This window comes from Drosophila subobscura, chromosome U (assembly GCF_008121235.1).
Source record: "Drosophila subobscura isolate 14011-0131.10 chromosome U, UCBerk_Dsub_1.0, whole genome shotgun sequence".
NCBI classification, from domain to species: domain Eukaryota; kingdom Metazoa; phylum Arthropoda; class Insecta; order Diptera; family Drosophilidae; genus Drosophila; species Drosophila subobscura.
In genome coordinates this window covers 25,727,193-25,754,419 of record NC_048534.1, presented here as the reverse complement: position 1 = coordinate 25,754,419, position 27,227 = coordinate 25,727,193, and the positions used below count along the sequence as shown (strand labels likewise).

The 27,227-nt window shown below is 41.1% G+C and overlaps 1 protein-coding gene and 1 long non-coding RNA gene across 4 annotated transcripts in view; both read left to right on the top strand.

Moving 5' to 3' along the window:
- The window catches only part of LOC117902669 (CUGBP Elav-like family member 2), a 90,394-nt gene extending 82,572 nt beyond the window's left edge, over positions 1-7,822 (top strand). For all 3 annotated transcript variants that reach the window (XM_034814199.1, XM_034814201.1, XM_034814200.1), the window contains 2 exons: positions 285-434; positions 6,994-7,822. In XM_034814199.1, coding sequence (XP_034670090.1) covers positions 285-434; positions 6,994-7,265 — 422 coding nt within the window. In that variant the 3' untranslated portion in view covers positions 7,266-7,822. The remainder of the gene's footprint in view (positions 1-284; positions 435-6,993) is intronic.
- A 1,656-nt stretch (positions 7,823-9,478) lies between these two features.
- LOC117902671 lies at positions 9,479-9,999 on the top strand. The gene is made up of 2 exons (XR_004649416.1): positions 9,479-9,609; positions 9,705-9,999. It is a non-coding gene; the product is annotated as an uncharacterized LOC117902671 (long non-coding RNA).
- Positions 10,000-27,227: the final 17,228 nt, after the last annotated feature.

The following is a 27,227-nucleotide window of genomic DNA, read 5'->3' as shown; positions in this document are numbered from 1 at the left end:
ACTTTGTTACAGAAAACGCATTATTTGCTGCCTTAAATTTAAGCATCAATCAGCGAAACGAACTAGTTGCCAATGAATTAAACTGAAATCAACTCTACAGCTCCCCTTTTCACACATACCCAAAAACCAAACTACACACTGTGCCCCAGCCACATTTATAATTTCGTTATGTAATATTCGCCAACAAAACAACAAAAAAATCAGCTAAAATACGAATTTACTTTGTCATGATACCAAACTAAAATGCACTTTCTCTCTCTTTCTCTTGTCATTCATCCCCACAGGGTCCGATCCGAATCCATTGGCATCGGCGTATATGTCAACAGCCGCCGGCTTGCCGCAATTTGGGAGCGCCAGTGCATTGTCCACATCGCCGCTGGCCAGTGTGGCCCTGAGCGCCGCAGCAGCCGCCGCTGCGGGCAAGCAGATTGAAGGTGAGTGTGCAAGTGGGGGAGGGTGGATTTTGGGGTTTTGGGATTCAGTGCGGGCTGGATGTGTGAGGGTTGCGTGGAAACTGCGTGGGAATAGGAGGAATAGAAATGTCTAAATGGCTGACATTTTGATAAATGTAACAAAATGCCTGAATACTGCTGCTGCCGTTGCGGTTGTGTCAGTCCGATTTGCTCGACGCTTCGCTTCAATGTTACATAAAGCTGGCAGATTGTTTACACTAACTGTGAAGAAGGTATATAGAATTAGAGGAAGTATTTGGAGAGTTCTAAGTTTAAACTTGTAAGAGAAAAGAAACATCCTTCGATGTATAACTATGTAAGTTTCCCTATTTTTATTAAGCGATATTTTTTTTATAATTCTAAAAAATTTGTGGAACATATTTCTACCGATAGCTCGCATTCTCAATCATTGCTAGAGCATTCGCACTTCGTTTTTAGTGCGAATTTTATTTTCTCTTTCGCCGCTGCAGTCGTATTTGTTGCCGTTCTGCTGATGCAGCATCAAATGCATTAACCCGCTCATTGCTGTCAGCGTCATTCGTTCGTGATGTGTTTTTTTTTATTTCTCTCACTGTTGTCTGTTCATTGCCCCCACCCCGCTTCTGTCGTGGACATTTTGTGGATGTGTCTGTCTAATCTACTTAGTTTTAGTTCTGTTCCATTGTTCGTCGCTGGCTTTCTTTTTTTTTTTGAGGAGCAGCTGCAGTGGAAGAGAAAAGATGGAGCAGCGATGGGAGATGGAGATGGGCTGCAAATGCGGGGCTTTTTTTATTGTAAAGAGTCATCCATCAAATGGCTATGCGCCATGCAGTTGGCTGAGAGATATGGGATTTGGAATGCAGTTAAAATTAACGTTGATGGGGATAGAAGAGATAGTAATGATGGTGGTGCAAAGGAAAAATATCCTTTGAGTAGAATGAAATAAATGAATAAATCTTACAAGACATTGGACGCCTCTCCCCTCGCTAACAAATAAAAATGTGTGTAAACCCCCAGCTGCAGCATCTTCAGGATGCCTTCAAATCTACTCCCTATCCCGTATCCCCTATCCTCTATCCTTTATCTCTATATATGTATGTATCCCACTTACACCCATCTAATCCCACCAATCGAATGCTTTTGCTGACACAAATCCTTCAATGCCATAAGCTCCCAACAGCCAAGAAGCAAATGTAACTTGTACGAGATGGGAAAATCAATAAGATCAATCATCTTGTAGTACATGCATCCTGCTACTCCCCAGCTATCTTCCACACATGTCTAAGATGTGAATTTATGAGCAGCATTTTGGCGGAGCTTAAATTTTTATCAGCTTTTGACACAGTGTAAATATTACACACACTTGACACACAATTCCATTAGTCAGACGTCGATGTTGATGTCGGGGAAATATCGAAGGAAATATTGCAGCCCCACACCAGATGTGTGTAGAATGTATCTATCTGTACTTTTATTTTTAGATGTAGGAGTGCTTTGGCACACATAACATTAAAGTTGCCGGAGCAGCCAGCAGCCAGGACTCTGTAGGAGTGGGCCAAAAACAAAAAAAAGTGCAACGGAAAATGTTTCGGCATTGCACTTTTTGCTATATTTCCGGTTACATAAGCAAACATCCCAAACCTTTCACACAGCCTGAGAGCAAGAGAGAGTATCATATATACATATGTACATATGCATGTATGTATGTGTGTATGTACGTTTCTGGATTTGTACAAGAGAGAATGTGAGATATATTTTTGCAGTTGAGTGACTTCTGGTTCTCCGACTCCCCGACACTTACTCTCTCCGCTCCTCCTTTTATGCTCCCGTTGTGACTCTTCGTCCTACTCTGCTCCTCTTGTGACTCTCTTCCTACCGTCTGACTCCGCTGCTGTTGTGACTCTTTCTCCTCATTGCTCTGCTGTCCGCCTGCTTTGCCCTGCTGCTGTTGTGACTCATGACGTCGCCGAAAATTCCCACATGACCAACAACAACAACTACACGTCATGAAGGGGTTTGGATTGTAAATTGTATGTGTGTGCATGGGGGTGTCTCGGTTCTCGTACAGCAAAACAAATTGCTCGATGCTATGCGAAATGTGAGCTGCCATGTTTCCTTCGGTTGGTTAGATTTTGAAAAACTATCCGAGATGACTTGGACTTGGAGGAGCTTCTTAGAGGGATAAAGAGAGATAGAGAGAGTTGTTGTGTGTGTAGGAAACAAGACTATAATTAGAGGGCGTGTGGGCAGGGGGATTGTGTATTAATCCAAATGGATATTTTACAATTGACCTCACAGCTTATGGGGGTCAGTGGAACTGACTAAAATAATTGGAAGATTTTATGAACGTATTTAACTCTTTAATGTGGGGTAAACGCTGCAGTTAAATGTATAGAGAAAAACAGGTGAAATCAGTTTGAAGGGGCAAAAATAGTTGCATATTATTCAAAATTGTGTTCCGTTTTCATTTTGGTTATACTAAGTATTTTTCCCATAGTTTTACTCTTTACGTATCTTATTTAACTGTAAGCTGTAAAAAGTTCCCTTTTATTTTGCCTTTTCCAATATGCAATATCTACATGTTGAATACCTAAATGTATCTTTTTTTGTTTGCAATTTGTTAGATTATATTTTCCTTCTCTAAGCAGCTTAAATATCCTTTGAACAATGGTTTATATTTATTTTTTATCATTTCTCTTGCCGATTTCTATTTTAGGCCCCACTTACAATATTTAGAGTAGAAAACATGTTTGAGAAAATCTTAAAACTGTCCGATTTTTGTAATCTGCGTGCAAGGAAAGTCGTTTGCAAAAACTGCAGCAACAATGTCGGGGTTGGGAGTAAATACATAAATTCTCAACATGTGAAATTTTTTAAACGGTGACAAGCAGCACAACAAGCTGGGAGCAGGGAGATGTACTTGATATAAGGATGTGCAGAGTGGGAGCATAAAAAGGACAGGAAACAACTTATAAGCATGTAGACAAGACAGTCCCGGCCCAGACGACTGGCAGGCAAAATTAAGCAGGAACCAGCGCAAGGGCTACAGCAAGGAAAAGAATATTACTAAACGGAGCAGCCCACCCAGAACTATACATATGTGCAGTAAATAAATAGAATTCTTTAAAGGAGGAGATCCACAAAAGCTGCAGGAGAAGGAGGAGAAGCATGTTGTTGAAAGAGGCATAGGAGGAGAAGGCTCAGTAGGAGTAGGAGCAGGCTATCTCTTTCTCTCTTTGTAGAGCTGATGACGGAAGGAAGGCGGCAGCAAATATGACAGTGGCAGACGATGGGAATCCCATGGCATGGCATGGCAATGGCATGGCTGGGTGACCCTAAGGCGGCAGCGGTCGTCTCTCCATTCGGATGCAGCACGGATTAAAGTCATGTGCATAAGCCGGAAGTTGGAATATAAAATAACCCAGTGAGAAAGGACCCAAGAGAGAAAAAAAATAGAGAGAGAGATTGTCAGACGGCAAAGGAAGTCGAAAGATTTGCGACTTATGCTGATGGTAGAGACTGTGGAACGAGGTGACCTACGACTTGCCAAAATAGAGGAGTAAATTTCGGAATAATAGTACGAGTAACTCCACGAATTTGTATGCCTCTTCCATTTGTTTATGTACATATTTTTCCCTTAATTTCTCGACGTGTAAAGTCACATATGAGCTCGCATTAAAATCAATAAAGTTCCACCAGATACGACTACGAATAAGGAAACGAAATAGGACGTACGCAGCAACTGGAACTTTGTAGCCTTAGACTATGCCACAGATTCCATTTGGCTACGCTTCGCTTATGCCCTTGAGAGGGGCACGACAAGACGGTAGACAGCAGCGCCTGTCCTCCGTCTCCGCCTGCTCCTCCTGCTGGGAATGTGCGCGCGACAGCCAAGAAAATGGCGAAAAAATATGTTTCAAAAGGACATAACACTCTGCCGTTTCCCATTACCCATTGCAACTCTATATCTGTATCTGCGTGCATCAATAGGGCGGGCTCTCTGGCAGACTACAGACAGATATACAGACATTTGCCAAGTCGGATGGCGCATCCTTGCTGAACGGAAAAGGAAAATGCAATATAGGAAATCGCTTTTCGCACTTACAAAAAAATTCCAGCAGGCAGACAAAAACAAAACAGGAAGTTTGTTTGTGTGTGTGTAGGTGAAAAGGGAAAATGCCATTGCATACATATATTTATGGTGGTAGCAAAAGTGTAGGGAAAAACATTTCAAGTTTGGCGGTTAACTAAATTTGGGGATAATATTTCTACAGCTACAGTTTCTGCAAGAACTGCGCAGCTCTTCAGATAGTCCTCTGCCACTCTGTGTGATTATTTCCCTTAGTTGATGTCTTATTTATTTTGTTGATATTTCTTCATCTTACTTAAGTAGATATTATTTAAGGCTATTAACTTATACTAGAAGCTGTCTCCACCCTTCCGCCATTCCACTCATTATGCGCCTTCTGTTTATTTTCTGCGTTACTCTCTTCGATGGCCAGCAGTCTTTCATTTGTTGCCTTGGGAACATCTTTACCTATGCCTTTGTGCCCCACCCTTTCATTCACTCATTCCCTCTTTCGATCTCTTTCAACTAAATATATATCGTTTGAGCTGGGCTGGTGACGCGCGCTTTGGTGCCACACGTGTCGCTTGTTAGTCGCGTAATTCAATAGATAGAAGAAGTTTTAATTGGACTTTCTTCACTCCACTCGACGCTCCAGGCAGGACCCACACACGCAGAAGAGACTAAATTAATTGATAGGTGTGCAAAATTACAAAGCAGAGCAAAGCGGCCACAGCAACAGCGTGTCCATAAGTCAATTAATATTAAAATACTGACTATGTTATCGAGGCCTCAGTGCTGGCTTGCTGGCACTCAAGCCAGCAGCTGGAGCCTGAGGAGCGGCTTTCTTCGCCATTCAATTTGTAATCGCATCAGCGTCAGGCAATCTGTCAGCAGTCAGTTTATGAACCTTGAGAGGAGTGCAGAGGAGGCGACTGTGGGTTGTCCAGAGGAGTGCAGCAAGCAGCAGGCCAGCAGTGGGGTAAGCAGTGGGGCAAGCAGGAGGCAAGTAGGGACAGGGACTGAGGCCATGTGACAAAGTCATATATCAATGTGATCAATAGCGCTTCTGGCAAACGATGATGGAGTTGCCTACCAGCCTGCCTGTCCCTAGGCTCAGCACAGACCCGCACCAGGATTGAGTGGGCGTATGGCGAACATCAACAATCATATCTGATTACTATATGTACATATGTACATATGTGTGTGCCTAGGATAGGCTGTGGCTGTGGGCTATGGCTCTGGGAAAACATCAAAGTATCTGAAATGCACTGTAATTGTTGCCATAATCATTATGGATTAATGATAAGGTTGCTGCAACAGGCAGAGAAGGTATCAAAGGCAGACTTAAAGTAGCAGAGCGCTAGGGAATTCGCTGAGGAAACGAACTTTAAATTATTTTTTCTGTAGAGAATTCTCCAAAAAATTAAAAAACTCGGAAAGGTTGAAAGGATTGTTTGAATATCAGGGTCAAGTGTGTGTTGTCTGCTGAGTCTTTAATTCCTTTCATGTAAACTGACTCTTGGCTGGTATGCTTTACATGGTCCACAATCCCCCCTTGTATCTACTAAGAGGCAACCGTTATTGTCATTTGTACCTTTCTTTTTTGGTTTTTGTTTGTGTTTTTCATGTTTCAGCCTGAATAAAATTGAAAAACCGCATCATGTCGACGCCGTCCGAATGACATTTCAAGCGTTTTGCTGTCATTAAAAAGCTTCAGTGAAAAGGGAAAACGAAACTGCTGACGCTTGCTCTCTTTCTGCTCTCTGCACTGCTTTGCCAGCCATCTCACTCTTTCTACCTCTGCTCTCCCTCTCCGCTTCAGCTGCTGGGATGGGTTGTATTACTGCTGACTGCTTGCTCATGGGCTACTGACGTTGACAGTAATTTGCACGAAAAGTGCAACCGCAGCATGAGGCGCGCGTGTCCCGTTAATATGTGACGCCTCCATGCACAGAGTCAGAGGCAGAAACAGCATCAGCGGCACAGCAGCGACAGCAAAAACGGGAGAGCAAGGGGCTGATGATTATCATGATGAAGTTGAGCAGAGCCCGGCACGTGCTGCTAAACAAAATGTCACACCCACACACGTAGATTACAGGGTGACTGAGAGAGGAAGAGAGAGAGAGAGAGAGATCCAGAGCGAGGTAAAGCCCTTCAAGCACGGTTTGTTAAGAGTTGGACGCATCATTTCCGCATCCGTTTCGGCAATCAGCTGCAAATCCACTCCTTCTGCCCCTGCCTATAGCCTTTAGATATGTAATTTCAGTCTTTGTCTGCTCCAACATTCAGTCTCAATTTTGAGGTCTTAATGGGCGGGTGATTTTGTTTATTAATTGCCTATTGCAAGGTGCAAACAGAAGCAGATACAAATATGAGCTAATTAGACAAAGAAAAAGGAAAACGTTTCTAGTTGGGGGCGTGGAGCTTGTAGTCCCTTACAAACTATTACAACTGAAGACTAATTTTCTTCATTTAATTTCCTTCTCTTTACAGGCCCAGAGGGATGCAACTTATTCATTTACCATCTGCCGCAGGAATTCACCGATACGGATCTGGCTTCGACATTCCTGCCCTTTGGCAATGTCATATCGGCCAAGGTGTTTATCGATAAGCAGACCAGTCTATCAAAGTGCTTTGGCTTTGTCTCGTTCGATAATCCAGACTCGGCCCAGGTGGCCATCAAGGCCATGAATGGTTTCCAGGTGGGCACAAAGCGCTTGAAGGTGCAGCTCAAGAAGCCTAAGGATGCCTCCAAGCCTTACTAGACAGGGCGCAATGAAGCAACGGAATATCGGAGGTGTACTACTACAAGGAGAAGTAACAAAAGAAAAGAAATGAGAAATCAAGCAAGCAAAAATGAGATACAAAAGATTTGTCGAATGGATTAGTCACTGAATGATGAGAGTTTCCCGTCTAGAGCGCGCGCATCGCAAGTATACCGATAAAGAGATGCAAATGCCAACGTTGTACGTATAATGAATTATAATAATCTTAGTCCAAAAAAAAAACAACATGAAATCCGTGCCAAATAGAGACAGCAAGCAAAACACTTAGAATTTAAGCACGTTATATGTTTGAAGTAGAATCGATAAAAACAAAACAACAACAAAACTGAAAGCAAACCCAAGAACATATTACTATTAGTCTTTAGTTGTAGTTTACTTTCTGTTAAAGTACTCTTACCCCTAACAAGCCCCTCACCCCCATCTAATACGACTATTTTTTCAATTTTTTTTTAACTGTCGTACGAGCTGGTTAAACCAAAACTTTGTATTAAACTTAAAATATTTTGTACACATTTTCATCATGACAAAACATTAAAAGAAACCACACAAAAATACAACAAAAAAAAAAGGATAAATACACACAAGATCTGATCAGAGTGTTAGTTTGTAAGTTACTTTGATATTTCCGATAACCTTTTTATATATGCGCAGTTTATTATCTGTTTTGATTTGTTCATCGCTTAAGTTTCAAGTCACAATGAAGTTCTTTAATATAATAAATATATGCCCATTAAATGGTATATATATATTATTTGTAGTTACAAGTTACTTGTTTGTTCAATGGATTATATATAATATACAATCTATATGCTGCCGCGTATAATTAGCTTTTAGTTCTCTGATTTGTTATCCCCCCAAAACTCCTAACTAACTCACTTTTTATTTGTACTGAAAGAAACAAATTGTTTTTGTTACCCTAACAACTCATTATTATTACTATTCCTATTACTTATAATTATTCAACCACTTACGATTCTGAGTGTTAAATATGTGATTTGTAAGAAAAGAAAATACTACAAAAAAACCAAATGAAATTAAAAAAAAAGGAGAAAATGTTGTTATCTATGTTGGAGTACCACATTATTTATGGAGTTTATACATTACTATTTTTGATATTCTTTTATATATTTTTTCCTCAGCAGCATCTCTGGTAACACACACACAAACACACATATATAAATATATAATTTTTGTTTGTAAACTTTTTGTGTTTTAGTAACAAAGTTTTATTGCATTCTGTTTGTGCACAGCTTATGAAGTATATTTTAGTGCGAATTGTAGCCATACTTTTCTGTTTGTAAAATATCACACAAAAATACACAGACACATTATCAAACACTCTCATTTGTAACACACCTATGAACACACACACCTGCATACATATCTAAATAAAGTTTTGTTTCTGTTTCGAATGCACAAGAAAAATATCAACAAAAAAACACCCGAATTGCGTTTATTTTAATCTTTTTGTTTTTAATTTTAAGTTATAATTCCCAATTCAAGGGTCTGTTCCGTGTTGAAAAAAAGTCTTCTTCGTGAGCTTAAGTGTATACTCGAACGGACCTTCTTTTGTTTTTTGCGTATATTATTTCCTTTTTTATACCCGGTATTCGAAGGGTAAATAGGGTTTCTTGATCAGAATCAAAAGCCGAGCCGAGTCTGTCTGTCCGTCCGTCCGATATCAGAGACTATAAAAGTTAAAAGCAACCAAATGCTGCATCAAGACTGATGTGATATCAGTCTGTTACAACACTTACACTTCCGCCCCAACAAGGGCGAATATCTCCTACAGCCACAATTTTTAAGATATAAGAAACTATAAACGCAGTTCTGGAGAGAATGGCTATATGGTCTATTAGATTAGAGGGATCATTATTATAGCCGGAATGAAGATATGTATTTGCAGTGGCTACCCCCACCACGTCCAGCAGCATTGATTATACTTTTCTGTGGCTGTTATTCTTTCTCGCTCGCAACTTTGTCCGCATGCAGTGTGCTTCGCTGGGGGAGGGTGGTATGCTAAGAGGGCGTGTATACGGGAGAAGTGATGCAGATGACAGATGCTGAAAAAATATAAAATGTAAAGTTGGAAAAAAACCCTAGGTACATACATATATACTGACGGAGCGTCTCACAAAGTCGCTCCTGCTAGTTGGTCTCTGTTACACGTGTACATAAAAATTTATAATCGTGAAAATTTATAAAATTTACCTGCAAACACTAATTTTTGTTTTGTTTTATTTTTGTAACCCACAGATGCCACGTTCTTTTTTTTTGGAGGCGAGGCAAAGTCATGCGGCAATTGCTGCCCGACAGTTAAGAGGTGAGCCATAAAATATATATGTACATATACATATGTACATACATATGTATCTATAATAATTCTAATATTTTATACATTATCTCTCCTTTTTTCAGATGTGTGCAAATCGTTTTTATATCACGCATAGGTACCCAAACAATTGTAAATATTCTTCGCCTAAAGTCCCTGAATTGTGAAGAAGCTGCCTAACCGAGTGGTGTTGCATATAAAAATTACCAAAAACTGTAAATCGAAAAACTGTACACAAGATACCAAAATGAGAAACTCTGTAACATAGAATCTGGTAAACCTAAAAATATTGTAAAATAGACAGCTGCCATTTTATGAGTATGCTTGTAAAGCAAACCCATTTTATAAACTAAAATTAAAATTAAGCACAAAGAAAACCTTCAAGTGTGTACGCAATTATGTTTGCAATTCGTTTTCCCCTTTTGTTGTAGTTGAACACAAAAAAGCATTGACAAATCAGACAGCGAAAGAGATTAGCAAAGTGCAAAAAACTTATTTCAACATAACTATTCTCTTCATAGATTTATGTATTTTGTAAGGATTTTGTCAAAGCGTGCGCGTTGTGCATTTATACAAAACTATCTGGATGTGGCTTTAAATTAAAATTAATTTCATTGCAAACATTTATTTTCACCACTAGGATTAAAACTCTAATTACGACGACATGTTCTGTGTGTGTGTGTGTAAATGTAATTAATAATTAGCCGCTAAGTGTAATTTTTTAGAGAAACAAAGCAAGGCTGTGTGTTCTGATTAGATGTTAAGCGAATTCAAACCCCCAAGAATCCCCTAAAAATGTAAAAGCAGTTGGAAAAATAATTGTAATAAAACTTTTGGTGAGTGGCGAATAATTGCTGTTGCGATATTAAGTCAAGAAAATAGCGAGAACGTAATACTAGTGATAAAAAGCAGTAAGTTAAGTGAGGGAATTATATATGTATACATTTAATATACCCCAAACAGACACTCAAACTCACTCAACCACAACACATCCAAAGCATCCAAAACCAGAATAAGTAAATCAATAAAAGGTGTCATGATTTTTATACAAAAAATAAACAAAAAAAAACTAAATTTTTTGGCATAAACTTACATGTGCGCCCCGCACTGAACTGAATGACGATTTGGGGATAATTTATCAAAAAATGTCTTGCGCCAAAAACTTTGGTGGGCGGATGGCAAAAAGTTTCGCGCAATGAAGTCGGAAAAGCGAAAATAAAACAGCAGGAAAAACACACAGAATGTTGACGAGCGAAAGAGAGCGGGTAACTAAAGAAAACTTCAACAATAAACGAAATATTTTGCTAAACTTGCGATTTGCATATGAGAAACTTTATGCCAATTGTGGAGGCGGGGTGCTGGGTGCGGGTGCGTCATGTGGCATGCTGCATGGGTGGCAAAGTCTGTTGTGAAGCCAAGGAGGATGCCCGGGCAGGACGTGTAAACAAATTTAGCAACTACGTGACGCAGCAACTTTGTTCCGGTCTCGTCGTGCCCCAGCCCCTTGCAGGCATTGCATAATCCAAATCCAAGTCTTAACGCAAGATTTATTCTCCCATTTAAATCATGCGTGGAAAAGTTTTTGCCTCTGATGCCGTCGACAGCAAAAGGCATTGGGCTGCAAATCCAAGGGAGGAGGCAGAAGAGGTGCACGCTTACACGGCAATAATTTTGCCTTGGCATATTCAAATATTTTGGCATTTGATTAAGCCAAAAAGTTTTTGGCATTTCCAACAAATGCTTCAATAGATAACAGCCCCAGCCACAATGCATGGAGAGGGGGTGGTATTCGAATTGATTGTTGGCTAGGGATAAGCGGCCCATTGAAAAGCCAGGTTGAAACTCGCACATTCCACATGGGGTGGCAATCATTTGGGAGCAGCAAATAAAAGCAAATGGATGATTCATTTATGGTATGCTATGGATTCGTGCACGAAAGTTTTGTGTGGATTGATGTGGATGCTGAGAGTGACAGCAGTGGAATAAACTAAGAAGTGAGTATTAATGTGAGAAGATTCAGCACTGAGCTTGATTCAACATGATTGAGCATGAATTAACATGATTGAGAAAGAATGTTTATGATTGAACAGGATTCAACAAGAATGTACAAGATGTGCAAGAACAACTTAATTGAACATGATTTAATAATTTGAATGAACAGGTTTGAAACCGACTTAGGAAAACAAATTGTTTTGTGAAAGATTCCAAACTTAATCAACATTTAATTACGTCCAAAGAATCTGTATCCTATCTGCACTATTACGGACAAACCTAATTGGGAAGATTTTAGTGTGCGTAAAACTTTGCTCAAATTCTTTGTATTTCCTAATAATTGAATCCTCTTAGTATCCATTGCAGTAGTATCCAAACTTCAGCACTACCATCGGGATACCTCAACAATTCCCAACATTTGATGAGATCTTTTGTCATGCTCCGCTGCTCAAATCGCTATTTAGGCCACGACATTTGAGCCACATCAGCGACAGCGAAACGAGTTGTATCCCCCGACAATCCCCTGATAGCGTTTCAGAGCATGTTGTGTATCCCAATCGAGAGGACATGGACATGGACACGGAAATGAACACGAACACGAACAAAATTGTGTGGCACACTATCATGCTCTTTCCCTATGCGGCTGCCTGCCTCTCCTGGTTTCTGGGCAAACCGAGGCAGATTAGCAAAGTTCGTAATTACGTTGGTAATTGATTAGGTTCGAACAACAAACTGCTAATAAGATTATTGCAGTTGAGAACAAACCGAGCTGAAAAAACAAAACCGAGGCCGAGTTCTGCCCCAAATTTTGCCCAAGCCCAAACAATATTATCCACCCAAGCCGACGGACAGAAATTGAAGCGATTTGTAGCGCATGGCGATTTTGCATGGAGAGGAGCAGCCACAGCAGCATCCTTTCAACACCCAACCCCACCACCGCCACGGAACATCCACTGTTTGTTTGCACAATTTGCCTAGCAGGGGGGCGCGGTAGAGGGTGCCCCCAGTAAGCTCACGCAAGCCGGAAGAACCGACGAAATAACAATGGATTTGGAGCGTTTGCCAGTTTTTGGCATTGGGCGTATTGTTAATGGCATCGCACGCACATCGAAGGGTGTGTAGCCACCCCCTTTGAGAAAGGGCTGTCGGGTGTCGGGTGGAGAATTGAGAATTGAGAATGGAGCTACCCATACACACACAGAAGACAAACAATTTAGCGGCCCTGCACTGTGGACAAACAATCTGTGGCCAGAAAGATGGAGTGAGAAACCCACGTAAGAGCGAGAGATAGAGAGTGAGTGGGGGTAATGGTGAAAGAAAGAGATATATAAGATTCCATTTGCAGCTCATCCTCGGTGAGTTTGGGGAACAAAACGGAAACTGTTGCGACCAGACCTAAGGGGATTGCCAGAAAGAGAGAGACTGAGAGAAGCGCGTTTATGCGGGATGATGTTTTGGGAAGTGCAAGAAGGAAGACAATCAGAGTTGATATTGTCAGAGAAAGAGGCAATTATGCCCGCAAGGTGGCTAAATGTGATATTCAGGCTGAAACCCAAAGTACAAGTTTATATCCTACCCCTAATCATTGCTTCTAAGAAAGGATAAGGATAAAGAGGATATAAAATATACAAATGTATATCGGGGGAGGATATAGAGGATGAGGGTATAGACTCTTCAAAAAAAACTTCATCAAACATTGCTTGGCTAACGTTCTTCCAAATTCTTTACTAATAGCTTTCAGCCTGGACACGGCAGCTTTCACCTTGTCCCACATATTGCAGGGTTTTTCGCAATCTCCGACTTCGTGTGCACAAACTAAATGCATATGTGCCCATTTGTCTGTGTGCGTAACATATGTATGTACATATATGGCTGGCCAGGGAAATCGTAGCGGCTCTGCTGGCTGATAGCCGGCGCTCAGTCAGTCACCGCAGCCGATCGGCTTTCACTGGCCTGGGCATAATCAGGAGCGACAACAGCTGATTAAAATCTTTGGCAGCACACAACCGGCTATCCCGCGACCCCACTCCCGCACACCCACATCGATCACACTCCAAATTCAACTCGTGTTGCACTGCCAGCTATATGTAAGCAGACGCACACAATGAACGAACGGCTACAAAAACACACACAATACGAAGCTACATTCATATGTACATACATACTATGTATGTACATTGTACATACAAGCACACACAGCTTGAAGCAAGCCAATTCGGATTTTGGGCAGCAGCAGCAGCAGAAAAAAATTGAGAATGGAGAATGAAGAGGATGAGAGAAACCGAAAACTCGCTGGGGAATCGTTGCAATTTTGCACGTGAACACGCTCAGCGTTCGATGTCGTTCACTTGGCTCGCTCTCCCACTCCAGTCTCCCTCTCTCTCCACCTCTCTTTCTCACCCTTTCCTTTGCTGCGTATCCGTATCACTTCCAGTTCACTTGACAGATATGGCGGTGGCGGGTCGGGGGCGTTTCGCTTCTTCGGCAGCTTCTGTTTTGAAATGCATTGCCAGAGACAGCAACGGATGGGCCATGGGCTCGGGCGCTAGGGATTGCAATTGTTATTTTTGTTTTTAGAGCGTGAGAAAGAAGTGTGTGAGGGTGGGAGAGCGAAAAGGTGCACAACATGGGGTTTCGGTTACTGTGGTGGGGAGAAGGTACAAATCTCGGCAACTAACCCAGTTTTGTGCTTTGCATGAAAAAGCTGCGCCCTACTGCGCCGTGCTTCTTTCCACCTGATGCTCCCTCCCCCTCGATATAGCCAACAATATTTGTGTGTGTGAGGCTTTTATGACAGGCAGTTCTTCTCTATCGATATGATTGCTCTCTTTTTCTACCTCTAAACTATCTCTCTCTGTGGCATTTTCTGAGTGAGAGCTTGAAATCCGTTACTTGTGGGATATTGCATATTGATTCGGCAAATGTGCCAGGGAGTTGCTGTTGGGAGTTGAATTGCCGATGAACTGACACAGGAACGGGGATATACATTTGTATGTATGTATGTACATATGTAATTATGTATGTATGTATGTACGGAAAGATGAGGATGTCCATTGTGGGTTGGATACTTTGACTAAATGTGTGAGGTTTAACCCAGAGAAGCAGCTAGAATTATTACAATCAATTCTTTCAAAGATCCACAGGTCAAAGCTTAACCATGGACAGTCAACCTCACTTAATTTAAGGTTGATCTGCACGTGAAAAGTAGTCATTTTGTCGTTTTCGTGTGTTTCAGTGTTTATGGAGCATTCTTGTCTTCTTTATTTATATAATTTGTTGTCTTTAATACTGCTTAAAAAAAATGTTATTCCAACTATTTTGCAAGTTCTTTCAACGCTCAAATTTCAATTTTGAACTAAATTTGTGGACCGAAAATTCCGAACATGTTGATTTCATTTCAAGGCCCGAGCATCCTGTCAAACTAAATAATTTCCGTCCAAGCGAATGGCCTAATCACATCAACGGTTCGACCAGAATCGACCAGATTCCTCTTTGCCGCTCCACAATTTCCCTCACCCTCCTTTGGCCTCCTTGGCAAAAATAACAAAATTTATGCTTCCTGTTGTTTACCCCGACACTACTCCACCATTCCTCCCTCCAGCCGCAGTACGGCTGCATTTTATTATACAAAATGTTATTTATTTATTTATTTTTGCGGCAAAACTTATTTTTCCTGCACCCCGACTGCCGTTGATTACGCAGATTTCCCCCGCCAATCTGGTGCTGCGAAATAGGGGGATCTGCGGGAGAAGTCTAAAGAAAAATAAAAACAAGAAAAGGAATAAGTGACTGAATAAGCGAAGGTTGGGATGCTCTAAAATATCGAGAGAAACCCACGTAAGCTGCAATTTGTTTGATCTGTTTGATTACTAAATACAAAAAAGATTCTACTTTTGGAAAAAGTCACGAAAAATAAGAAATATGTAATTGAAACATACAAAATTAAGACAAACTGCAGGACCAACTGCTCTTTCCTTCTCTGCATGTCAAATTTCTACTGAAAATTATGCTACCCTCAGTCAGGGTAACATAAAAATGAAACAACGGAAAAACAGAAACATTAAAAGCAGCCGTCGCCGTCTTTCAATTGAAGCGGCGAAAGAGGACTAGAGGCGGGGCGAAGTCTGTGGAATACTGTGGAAGTCTTCTCGATGGAAATCTTGCCAGTTGTTTCCTTTGATATCAAACGTTGCACGTGCAAAGAACAAGCACAAGGTGGTGGAAAACTTTGTCAAACACAACCGTGAAGAAGGAGAAGAAAAATATGCGGCTGCGGCTGCTGCTGGAATGGGTGGGGTGGCAGCTCGAAAAACTTTGCCATATTTCCATGAAAATACTTCATGCTCGGTGTCTCTACTCAATTTAACTGCCATATTCGACCATAAAATTTGAGCCACGCCACACTCAGAGAGCAAGAGAGAGAGGCAGATTCCATGCCATTTCATTCGCATTCACATCTCCTTTCATTTCATTTCATTTCATTTGATATGGCCTGCTGGCCTTGCCTGATGCCCGACTGCCTGCCATAAGCCGAATCCAAATCTAAATGAAATCAAATTCATGTGACAAAATGGCTAAAAATGCATTTTATTACGACATTCATACGCTTCGGTTCAGTTCAGTTCAGTTCTATGAGGTTTGGGGCTTCCACCTATCTCCTCTGTCCAGTCCTCTGCAGATTTTCTCTTGCTGTCATACATTTTTGCGAAAAGCATTTTCCAACATGAGTAAAAACTCAATTAAAATGGACTTTAGCTTTATTTCTGCGTGACAAGACGCAAATCAGAATATTTCACTCGCACTCGGCCTGCCACCTCTCTCTTCACCACTCCACTTCAAAATTTCGGTTTGAAAACTTTGTTCACAAAGTGTACATCAAATATATGTACATTAATACATATGTATGTAAACGAAAGGCAACGATATACACACAAATATTCCAGTGGGTTGCAGCGAAGATCAGGTGCTCTGTTCGGGTCTATTATTATACCATATACGAGTTATGATGTAAATAAATTGATTGGATAGAATTTTTTCAGCGACAATCCTAGTAGTTTTTGTTATATACTTACAAAGTTTGGTGTGTCATATAAAAATAGCCACAGCCACTATTAATAATGTAGTGGATATAGCATTCATATTTAAAGCAATTCATTCTTTTTATTATTACATCAAAAGTAACGTGTTCCCCCATGTGAAGTTACGAAGAAAGTTACGGCACGGCCAACCCGCTTGACCATGTCATCGTTATCGCAAGTTTGTTAAGGGTAAATACAAATTCCCATTTTGACCTGCCTCTTGCTGTCTTCATTTGAAATGCATTCATCTTTTGTATAAGCTCGCAGTCAGACACTCATACATGTGTACTACTACTCACACTTGAACTCGTACTCCTACTCTCTCTTCTGTGTCTGAAGAGTGGGCGCTGCTAGTGCTCAAAAAACTGCCTCACGATACAGACAACAAGTAGACAAGTTACTGACAACACACATACACCCACAAAAACACACACACACCCACTCACACATCTACTCACACTCATTTTTAGCTTAATGCTGTGTGGTCTGCTGCTTGCTGCAACATTTGGCGTAGAAACGTAGAGCTGGCTCCTCCGACTTCGTCGACTGTCTAAGGCTGACATTTTGGGCGGTCTGTGCTGCCTTCCACGGCAACTCGAAAGGCAAGGGCTTGGGCAGGCAGTTGTTGTTAAGAAATCAACTTTCTGGCTTTTGCGGTTGCTGGAGCACATTTAGTAGTGAGAGACAGACACACACAGGGCTTAAAAACTGAAAATTTTGCCCTTCTAATTGGCGCACTTTTGTTTAGCATATTACGTACATATACAGCTTGTGGTTGGCCTTAGATTTGCTCGGCTCCTTTTTTTTGCTTTAGTTTTGCTCTGCTCTGGACTGTCTGAATGTCTGTGTGTCTCGCTGTGTGTGTGGATTAAAAGTCTTATAAACATCTAACAAGCTTAGCCATTACAGAATGTTGTATATGCCTAATGAGCTGCCAGCTGCAATGAATGCGGGACAGAAAAGGGGTGGGAAACATGTGCTCTCCTTTGAGCATAAAACTGCCATATAGCTTCCCCGGTTAAGAGTTCTTTGGTTTGCTTTTGATTCAATTCATTTCCGTTGATTCCAATCAAAAATATTCCCAACAATTTTTATGATACTTTCCAGGCTAATGCGATCACATAGAACACTGTCTCAGGGGGGGTATAACATAGCAGGGATAACCCTCATAGCTCTCAAAACCCTTTTGGTCGAGGGATCCATCTGCTGGGTTGATGGGAGACCCCTCCCCACGTATTTGGACATCAAATCAACTGAAATGTGGGGCTGTGCCTTTGCTATTAAATTTATGACGCAAGTAAATTGAATTTTAAATTTGAGTATGACAAATGTGCCACGCCCCACACCCGCACACCCCACACACCTGCTGATAAAATTTGCCTTTGCGAGAGTGTGCGGGAGGAGCTGGCAACAAAAGTAAAAAAAAGGAGAACATTTTCAGCAGTAACAGCAGCAGCAACAAACGTGACTCGAACAAAACATATAACCCCAATGTGTGGGCGGGAAAGGTGTTGGTACGCCCACAGTGCCTTCCTCACTCCCCCCCTGGACTGTTGGCTGGCAAAGTGTTGACGTAATGACTAACTGAAACTGCCGGGCCTGACGGATTCAGTAAATTTGAGATTGACTGACAGCGGCAGGGGGCTGGAGCAGGGGAGCAGACAGAACAGGGAGCGGGGAGACAGAGAGCAGGCAGAGAGTGGGGAGCAGGTAGCAGCAAATCAAAATCAGCACAAACTGTAATGGAAACGACAAATACGTGCGCAGTTTTCACAAAAAAAAGAAACAGAAAGAAGGGAAAGTGAAAATGAATAAAGAAATTTGGAACAGGCCGAGGTAATGAATGCTCTACAAAATAGGCGAGAAGAGGGACAAGAAAATAAGGAAGAACATGCAAAAAAGGGGAACAATCTTATCTATAATATATTATTTTATTTTCTTATAATTTTAAAATATATCCTTTAATTATCTGGTGTTTTTTTAATATTTGTTGCTATTTTTGTTACTTTTGGCACGCTTCTTCTACTCCAAAGGCACATTCCCCACAAAAATAATAAATATTTAGAGCACATGGCAGCGATTTTTTGTGACAGTAAACTAAGAGGAAATTTGCCAAAACAAAGCGAGTAAAAAGAAAATTTTACTGTTGCTTGTCAAAGCTTTTGAATGCCGAAGAATGCAATTTAAATGCATAATTTTTCAATTCGCTTGCCAAAATCATGTTAAAGTATAACTGAATGTTAGTCAAATAGTTCTGACTTATTCCTAGTACTTTAAGATACAAAAATCATAGTTTAAGCTTCATAAATCGTAACATCAACAGCACTATAGCTTCTTCTTGTGCATTTTCCCTCCCTTAGCTGTTACAAAAATTCTCAAAAACTTGAGATTTCCCTCCTTTGAGCAGCGAATATACCACAACTACATACATACATAGATATGAAATGGAAACAAATTGTGTGCAATTCTACAGCCAATTATCCGCATCCGAAAAGAAAAATCAAATCGAAAATTTTCTATTAGCCCGCAAGAATAAAATATGCAAAATTATACGCTGGCTTCCTGGTTGTCAGGGGAAAGGTGAGAGAAGGAATACTTGAAAATTCCTCACACGTTGCCGCATTTGTTTTGCCATTGGCATCAAATGTTGCGTTAACTTTAGCGGTGCTCCTTTTCCGCCTCTCTCCGCCAACGGCAAATCTCGGTGAGAAAATCAAATTACCAAAAAAAATGTACCAGAAAATGATAAAAAAAAGAAAAAAAAAGCGCACGTGTCATGGGATGCACTTGAAACTTTTGGCGCATTTGTCTGTAGCCAGGGTGCTGTCTGCCTGTCTCCTGTCTCCCCATACTCTGGCTGATGTCTTCTCGTGACATTGTCATTGTTTCCAAGTGGGAGACAGCAACCCGGATAGACATTGACATCGTATCAAATAAAAGTTTGCTTTCTGTTCGCCCCCCCCAAAACACGTGCTCTGGGCCAGACCCTTGGGGATAATTCCTTCAGCAGTGCGACAATTTTTGGGTGGATTGTGCAGCCACTTGGGCTGGCTGAAGGTGGATATCGGCTCGGAGAAGTCGAGTCGATGACACACAAGGCCCACGAGAAACGACATGGCATAATGAATGACAAAGGGAGTCAAAGGGGCAGAAAAAACCGAACGAAGGGGAAGACACACTTGTTTGGTTGGTGGAAGGTGTTAAAAAAGGGTTTAGTGGGAGTATAGATTCATGAAGCGGTAAAGGAAGCGGACTTATTAGCTAACGAATCATAATCGCTGCCCAGCCCAATTGGCTTTATTTATATTTCTGACCTATGATAGGCCAGTAAGCTACTTAAAAGTTTTCGCTAATCATTCAGTAACTAATGCAGAAAATCTGTACCTAAATTAGACAGTAAATATGCCCACTAATTAGGAGTGTGAAATTCTTTTACATTCATAAGTAACTATTTATGTATTTAACTCAAATAATTTATAACAATATAATTAAACTAGGCATACTACTATGTACACACTTCCATATGCATGCAAATATGTACATTCTTATTTATTTTCTACATAAATCCACATATGTATGTACATACATATGTACATTTTATCTACTCTTTAAAATACTTTTCACTCAATTTCTTGTGTTGAACAAACATTATTTTAATTATAATTTTCTGATGTGTTCTTTTGATAAACTTTCATAAATGTTTGAGGCCGGGAACAGTGCATATTTGTGGACACGACAGCTTTAGGTATGTGTGTGTGTGTTGGAGAGTGTGTGCTAGGAACTGGCATGTGTGTGTGTGTAGCAGGAGGTGCTAATTAAATAACCAAAATGCTGCGTGTCAAAGCGTTGCCCGCACCGCCAAAGCCTCAGAAATGCATATGATTAACCTACATATGGAGTGAATAGCAGCAGTCCAGGCAGCCACCAAGCAACCCCCCTCTAACAGCTGCAGGCGAAAAACTCACAGAGCAAAGGCGTAGCGCAAGCCACCCCCAGTTCCACTGCTGAAGTGGTTGAATGTGTGCTCGCATAATTTCATTAAAATAACTGTCAAAAATTTCACGTATGCCCACACGAACACACACATAGGCACACACATAGACACACACCCAGCTGCAAACGCTTCAAATTCAAACGCGAATTTTGCACAGCGCTTTTCCCCTACTCCACACAAGCCATCCCACGATATAACCCGACCCAGCTGTCAATAGGAATTCTGCAGGTGTCAAAAATATTTCAGTCATGGAAGTGCCTGTGTAACCAGGCTTCCCGCTCTCCCTCTCCCACTCTCGAACGCCCACATGCTCTCTCTCTCTCTCTCAGTTACTCTCTTCGTACTTTTTACTCTCTATCCTTCGCTCATTCTCTTTCCCTCTTCTCCCTCCCACTTTTTCGCATCACTACTTGACAAATTGGCATAAATTGCTTCAGGGCTTGTGGCCAACATTCCCGACCGCCTCCTCCTGCCTCCTGCTCCTCCTGTGTGTGCGTGAAATTAATTTTCATTATTGGATTTTGCGACTTAGACATCATTATCGTGTTCTTATCGACATCGATACACGCACCCACGCAGACTCCAGCGAATGCCTGATGAAATTTTTGCGCTCATCCTTGATGTGGCGCCTAATCGTTCAGAAAACACTGAACATTTTCCAACGCACAGAGAGAATATTCCCTTTTAAAACCCACTCGCAAAACGACAATAATTTGACAATCGATACGCTGTGCCACGGTAAAGCTGTCGGTAGTTGTCAGTTCTCCAAATTGGGGCGATGATGGGACACCAATTTCATATATCATAAGGATAACTAAAATAGTGACGAGTGCCGTGCCATTGTTTCTGCCCTGCTCCACGCCACAACTCGACTCAAAGAGTTGCAGCAGAGACGAAGCAAAAGTGGAAGGCCACAGAACCCATTGTGCTCGTAAAGATAATGAAGAGGAAGCCACTGCCAGAGCCACTCAGCCACTGTTCTCTGTTCTCCGTTTTGTGCCTTTGCCAAACAATTTTCGGGCGGGGAAGCCACAGAACTAACCAAGCAAATAATTTGAGAAAATTGACTTTCGCCCCAAACTGAATATGAATATGAATATGGAAAATGGACTTCACGAAGCTCTTCCTCTCTGCGTGACAAATTAGAAATAATTTAATTTGATTGTCGGGTTTCCAGCTTAACTTCCAGCTTAATTGCAGAGTTCCTCCAAATCCAAGTCCAAATCGAGGACCAAATCGAAGTCCAAGTCAAGCAAAACGAAACGCAAATCGAATCACGTCCACTTCAATGCAAAATGTCAACTTGTAGGTCATTCAAATCTCTCTCTTTCGAGTGTCTTGAGGTCTTGCCTGCTTTTCGCAGAAACTTTTTCAAAATCAACGCCGCGCACCTTTACACGAAGCCCCTCAAAAGGTAGCTGAAAACGTGGGCTGACTTACCAATAAGTGGGGCGTGGCTGTTTGGAGTTCAAAATTGGAAAATCGAAAGCGACAAACGCTCACAGAACGTGGCTGGAACCCCACACACAAGTCACAAACATTCCCGTTTAATGAGACCAATAAAAGGTTTTTTTGGGAGGCCTTTGACATCGTTCGTTCGCTCGACACCGAAATCAAAAGTTTTTGCAAATTGCATTTCGTAATGGCAGCGAAGCTTAAATCTTTTATGAGTGGAGGCCCTCCTCCTGTTCGCCTTCTCCTTCTGTTCCTAAGTATGTTAAGGACTTTTGGGCTGACGTTGAACTTTAATAAAAATGAAGCCGAAATGAAAGCGAAATTGAAAACTTGCGCACGTGTCTGTGAACCCTTTTTTGGCACTAATTGTGCACGGGGGAGAATTGAAGGCATTCGAAAAGGGTCTGCACGGCAGTTGTAGTGCAATGGGGAAGAAATTTATCAGAGGGTTAAGATCTAGGAGATGGAGCAGAGTCTCAGATGCTGCTGTTGGGAATGCGCTAATAGGAAAGCAGTGGATGTATTTTAACCAACAAATGCAAAAAGTTCTTCTTAATTACCAATCTTTAGTCCCTGACAACAAAGGCTTTTTAATTCACTAAAAAATACTGCAGGCTAAAATATCTACAAGTACGATTATTAATTAATAAAATTTCAGCAAACTGGCAACATATAAAACAATCGATTCATTCATTCTCAGTTTGAATAGTCTCAACGACTTCCACACTTTAATTAATCAAAATTTAACTTCTGGAACCATAAACAGAAAGGCTAACAGCTCTCGCTGCTGCAAATCTCAGCTCTCTCAAATTTATGATCATCAGTTTGGCGGCCATAAAATGCAAATGAAAATTAAAATTAATTGCGTAGCAAATGTTCTGCCCCAGCAAATTAATGAATCAGCAGCAGGCCAGCAGGAAAGTGACTCTGTCTGGGGTGGGAGACAGCATTCAACAGTGGAAAGTAATCCACTTAAACTCGAATTTGTCAAAAGCATAAAGTTACAATGGGCCAGCAGCAGCGACAAGGCAGAAACGAGAACTGGCAAGGAGAAAGGAGAGAAGTCTAAGGGAATGAGTGGCAAGAAAGGAGTAAAGAAGCGAGCAGAAAAAGTATATTGACAAACGACAAACAAGCAAATACAACTGCGGGTAAAGCAAAGGGGTAGGGCCACGGCAAGTACAAATGATCGCTCATAAAAAGTGACACTTTTTGGCGCTACACAGGCAGAGAGAAGGATACCGCAACAGGAACGAGAAGGAAGAGCGAGAAGCGGAAGGAGCAGGAGAAGCCAACTTTCATCGCATCCGTCATTGCAGTTGTGTGTCCCTTCCGCATTCACTTAGATTGGAAATTTGTTACAATCAAACGAGGGGGGACAGACAAAGGGAACCCGGATAGCCATAGCCATATGTAGATGTGAATGTGCCATATCAAATCACTCAATGTGCTGGCAGCAGAGACAACGCCCCCGTGCCAGACCCAGTCTCAGTTCCAGCAGCCAATTCCAGTTTATTGCCAAATGGTTATTGCCATATTGTTTATAGATTTCGCTACTCCTTTTTTTTTGGCGACCAGGTGACAGTGATTGATCAATATGAGACACAGTTACGAGTACTAGTAAAACCCACCTTGAAATCTTCGTGGCTGCTGCGACTATTGTCAACTCTTGCAGCTGGTGGGCAACATTTTTGTTTTTTGCGATTAATCATTCCAGGGAAACTTTTTCCCCATCCCGCACCAAAAAAATTAAAAACTCGAGCTTCATGGATTTTTCATTTAGCTTCGGAAACCCAGTTGCCAGGCAAAGAAATTAAAATAAATTTAGGCAGCTGTGGCCCACAGTCCGACTTTACGCAGTGCAAAAACTTTTATTTTATGCCTTTGATTTGCGTATAGTGAGCCCCAAAATGTGGGCAAACTCTGGAAAATATGTACATACATATGTGTGTGGTGGGAGGTGTAACAGGCAGACGGAGAGAAGGGTAGCGGAAATGGGACATGGAGAGGAGTGAGGAAAAGTTTTCATGGGTAGAAGGACCTGAGTTTCCTCTGCGGTTTAGAGTTTGTTTCTTCCTGTTTTTGTGTCTCTTGAGCTAAAGATTTTTATATTGAAAACATGAAACACATGTCACCACACCCATGCGCTCATAATTTAAATGTCAATTGTGTTTTAATAATAAAACGGAGACATGGAGTCAAGGAGACAAAACAAGGAAGTCACGCATGGAATTATGCGGGAAGGATGTAGCAGCTGTTGCCCCCTTAGATACTTGAAGAAACAGATAGGTAAGAAAATTAAACTAAAAATAAAGAGACACGTATGTTTGTATATTTAACATTTAATAAATTTTAGTAACTTGTTTATTTTGAAGACGAAAAATTGTATGAAGCCTTTTCTTAGAGACACTTCTTTCGAGGTACTTCTTCTGAGTTCAAAAAGGGGATGTTAACATGCTTTAAAACGTAACAATAAAATCAACTTTATTGTTTGAAAATGGTTTTATCGTTTTTAAAAATATTCTTCAGCAAGATGAAACTTCGGAAAAAAGCTATGACAGCTATGACTTTTCAATCATCAATGTTGGTTTGTTTATAGTAAACTTAAGTAGCAGCCTTCGCATTAATTTCTGCTTTCCTTTACCCAAATCTTAAACCTCAAAAAATACTCAAAAAATTCCTCTAAGCCATCGCTTCATGGCAACATTTTTGCACCCATTATTAGAGTACACAAAATGTTTTTCAGACAATGTTTAGCTTGCCATAAAGTAAAGGCTTCTAACCTTAGTCACAGCCATTACACATTGGGTTATTTATGCTCCATTTAGAATGGGTGAAATGGGAAGACCCTCGCAGCAATTACCAGCAAGAACCTTGAAGCTTTGAAGCCCCTTCAAATATTTTTTCAATCTAACATACATTTTTTTTAATTTTCCACACATTTCTTTGCCGTCGTTTCCCGGTCTCCGGTCTCCGCTCTCTGTCTCTCCCTCTCTTTGTTGAATGAAAAGACAGCCCAAACAATTTGGTGTAATTTAATTAAATGGACACAGCAGCAGGCCAAAAAGCAGCGGGACAGGCAGGACCAGGACCACGGCATCAGTCTAGACCAACTCGCCGGTGGTAGAGTAGAGCAGAGGTCCTGCCACTCGGCTGTCTGTGTGTCACTCTGTGGGCCTTCGCCATGTCCTGGTGCTGTGCCTGCCAATTCACATTGCATTGTTCACTGACCAGGAGGGCTGGGAATGGGGCTGCTAGCAATGACAAAAGTTAATTCCTAGCAACCTTTCAACAAAAGCAACAGCAACATCAAGGGGATGCCAGAAGCAGCTGAAACATCAACTATTAGTAGGCAGTGGAGCCCGGAATGAAAATAATAAAAAGCTATGACGATGCTGATGACGATGACGATGCCACAGCAAGAGAGAGGGGTAGAGAGAGAGAGAGAGAGAGAGAGAGAGAAAGAGAGTGAGAGGGAGACAGAGAGAGTGAGGGCAAATAAGTGATAGAGAAAGCCATAGAGGACACCTGCTGATTAAGATCACAAATTGAAAATCATGACCAGGCGCTGGCCAGGATATGTACAGGTACAGTCCTGCCGATGACCTTCCCAGTCCTGGAGTTCCATTTGCAGTCTGTTGTCTGTCTTCTCTGGAAAAGGAAAAGCAGTGAAATGAACTAGATATTTGTGTTATTTTCATTAGTTGGCTGGCAGGCAATTTTCATCGACTTTTCAGAATGTTTTGGTTTTGGTTTGGGTTTTGGTATTTTCAAATATAGCTAATCAGAGTTGTGGGCACGAAAGAGCTTAATGGAGACAAATTACGAGTGTGTATTGAATTCTTATAATTTTAACATTAACTGACATTGGTTTGGGGAGCTGACAGATGTCGTAAAAGTTGCATAAGGAAAATCGACTGGAAGAAGCTAAGATTGTGGTTTTTCGAGACTATATCTTTACAGGTGAAACTCTTATAATAACCCTCGTAAAACTATTCAGTTTTTAAATTTTTCTTGGGGAATAATCTTTGCTGATTACCTAAAAAATGAATATTGCAATATATTTGAACGTTTTGGCGCTAAATTCTGCAACTTTAATAATTTTCGTAGAATTTTAATGGAATGTGGGACTTGCTGGGAGGCAGCTTCGTCTCCTTTTTATTTAATTCTAATCTATTTTAAACCAGCTCTTAGCTTAAATTTCAAGACCCTTTTCAGCTTTAATCAGCTTAAAGATAAACAGCCCAGATCTGACTCCTCTCATTGTCCTTGTCATTAACAGCTGCCAAGTACAACGGGTGCCAGAAGTCAGACGGAAACCCGAAATGGGCAACAGCTGTCAGCCAGAGAAACAGGAAAATAAAGGAAAGGGAAAAAGAGCCAAAGCTATCAGTCGAAGCGTTAATGAAATTGAAATCAATTGAGTGCAGCAGCAGTAGTTTGGAGTTGGCAGAGTGACCGCAGCAGTCAGTTAGCTGTCTGTCACACATACTAATAACCATAAAATTCAGCCCACGAAACGTTGTAAATCTGAAAGCCACAAAGTGAGTTAGCCACGAGAACAAATTTAGTTTTTAACTAAGAAATATTTTTGTGTTAAGTGTTCAACGAAAAGTTTTAGTCAGATCGGATGGGGGAAAGGGTTCTCTGGTTCCTGACTTTTCCCCACATGTCCTCAACTTTGTGTGTTTCTTGGCAAAACTTTTCGTAGCTTGACAACTTTTCTAATTGTGTGATTGAATTGATGATTTAATAACTACAATTTAATTCCAGTCAATGGCTGTGAAGTTTCCTCTCGGAAGTTTTGGCTCCACTTTTGGCTTTCATTTGCTGGGATTCGTGTTCAGTTTTTGTGTTTTTTTTGTGGTCTTATTTGGCTGTCAGAGATCAACGCAAACCAAAAAGTAAAAATCAATCTACGAGTCTCGGGCTTACTTATTTTTTTTTGCAGCCCATTAAGTTTGGTGCCCCGAACCGGTAACAAAAATAAAGGGCGACAACATCGATGTGGACAATGCCACACAATGCGATTGTGGTCATGTTGGGCTGGGGGAATCGCTTGCTCTCATTGGGGCCGCATCTGCGTCCAT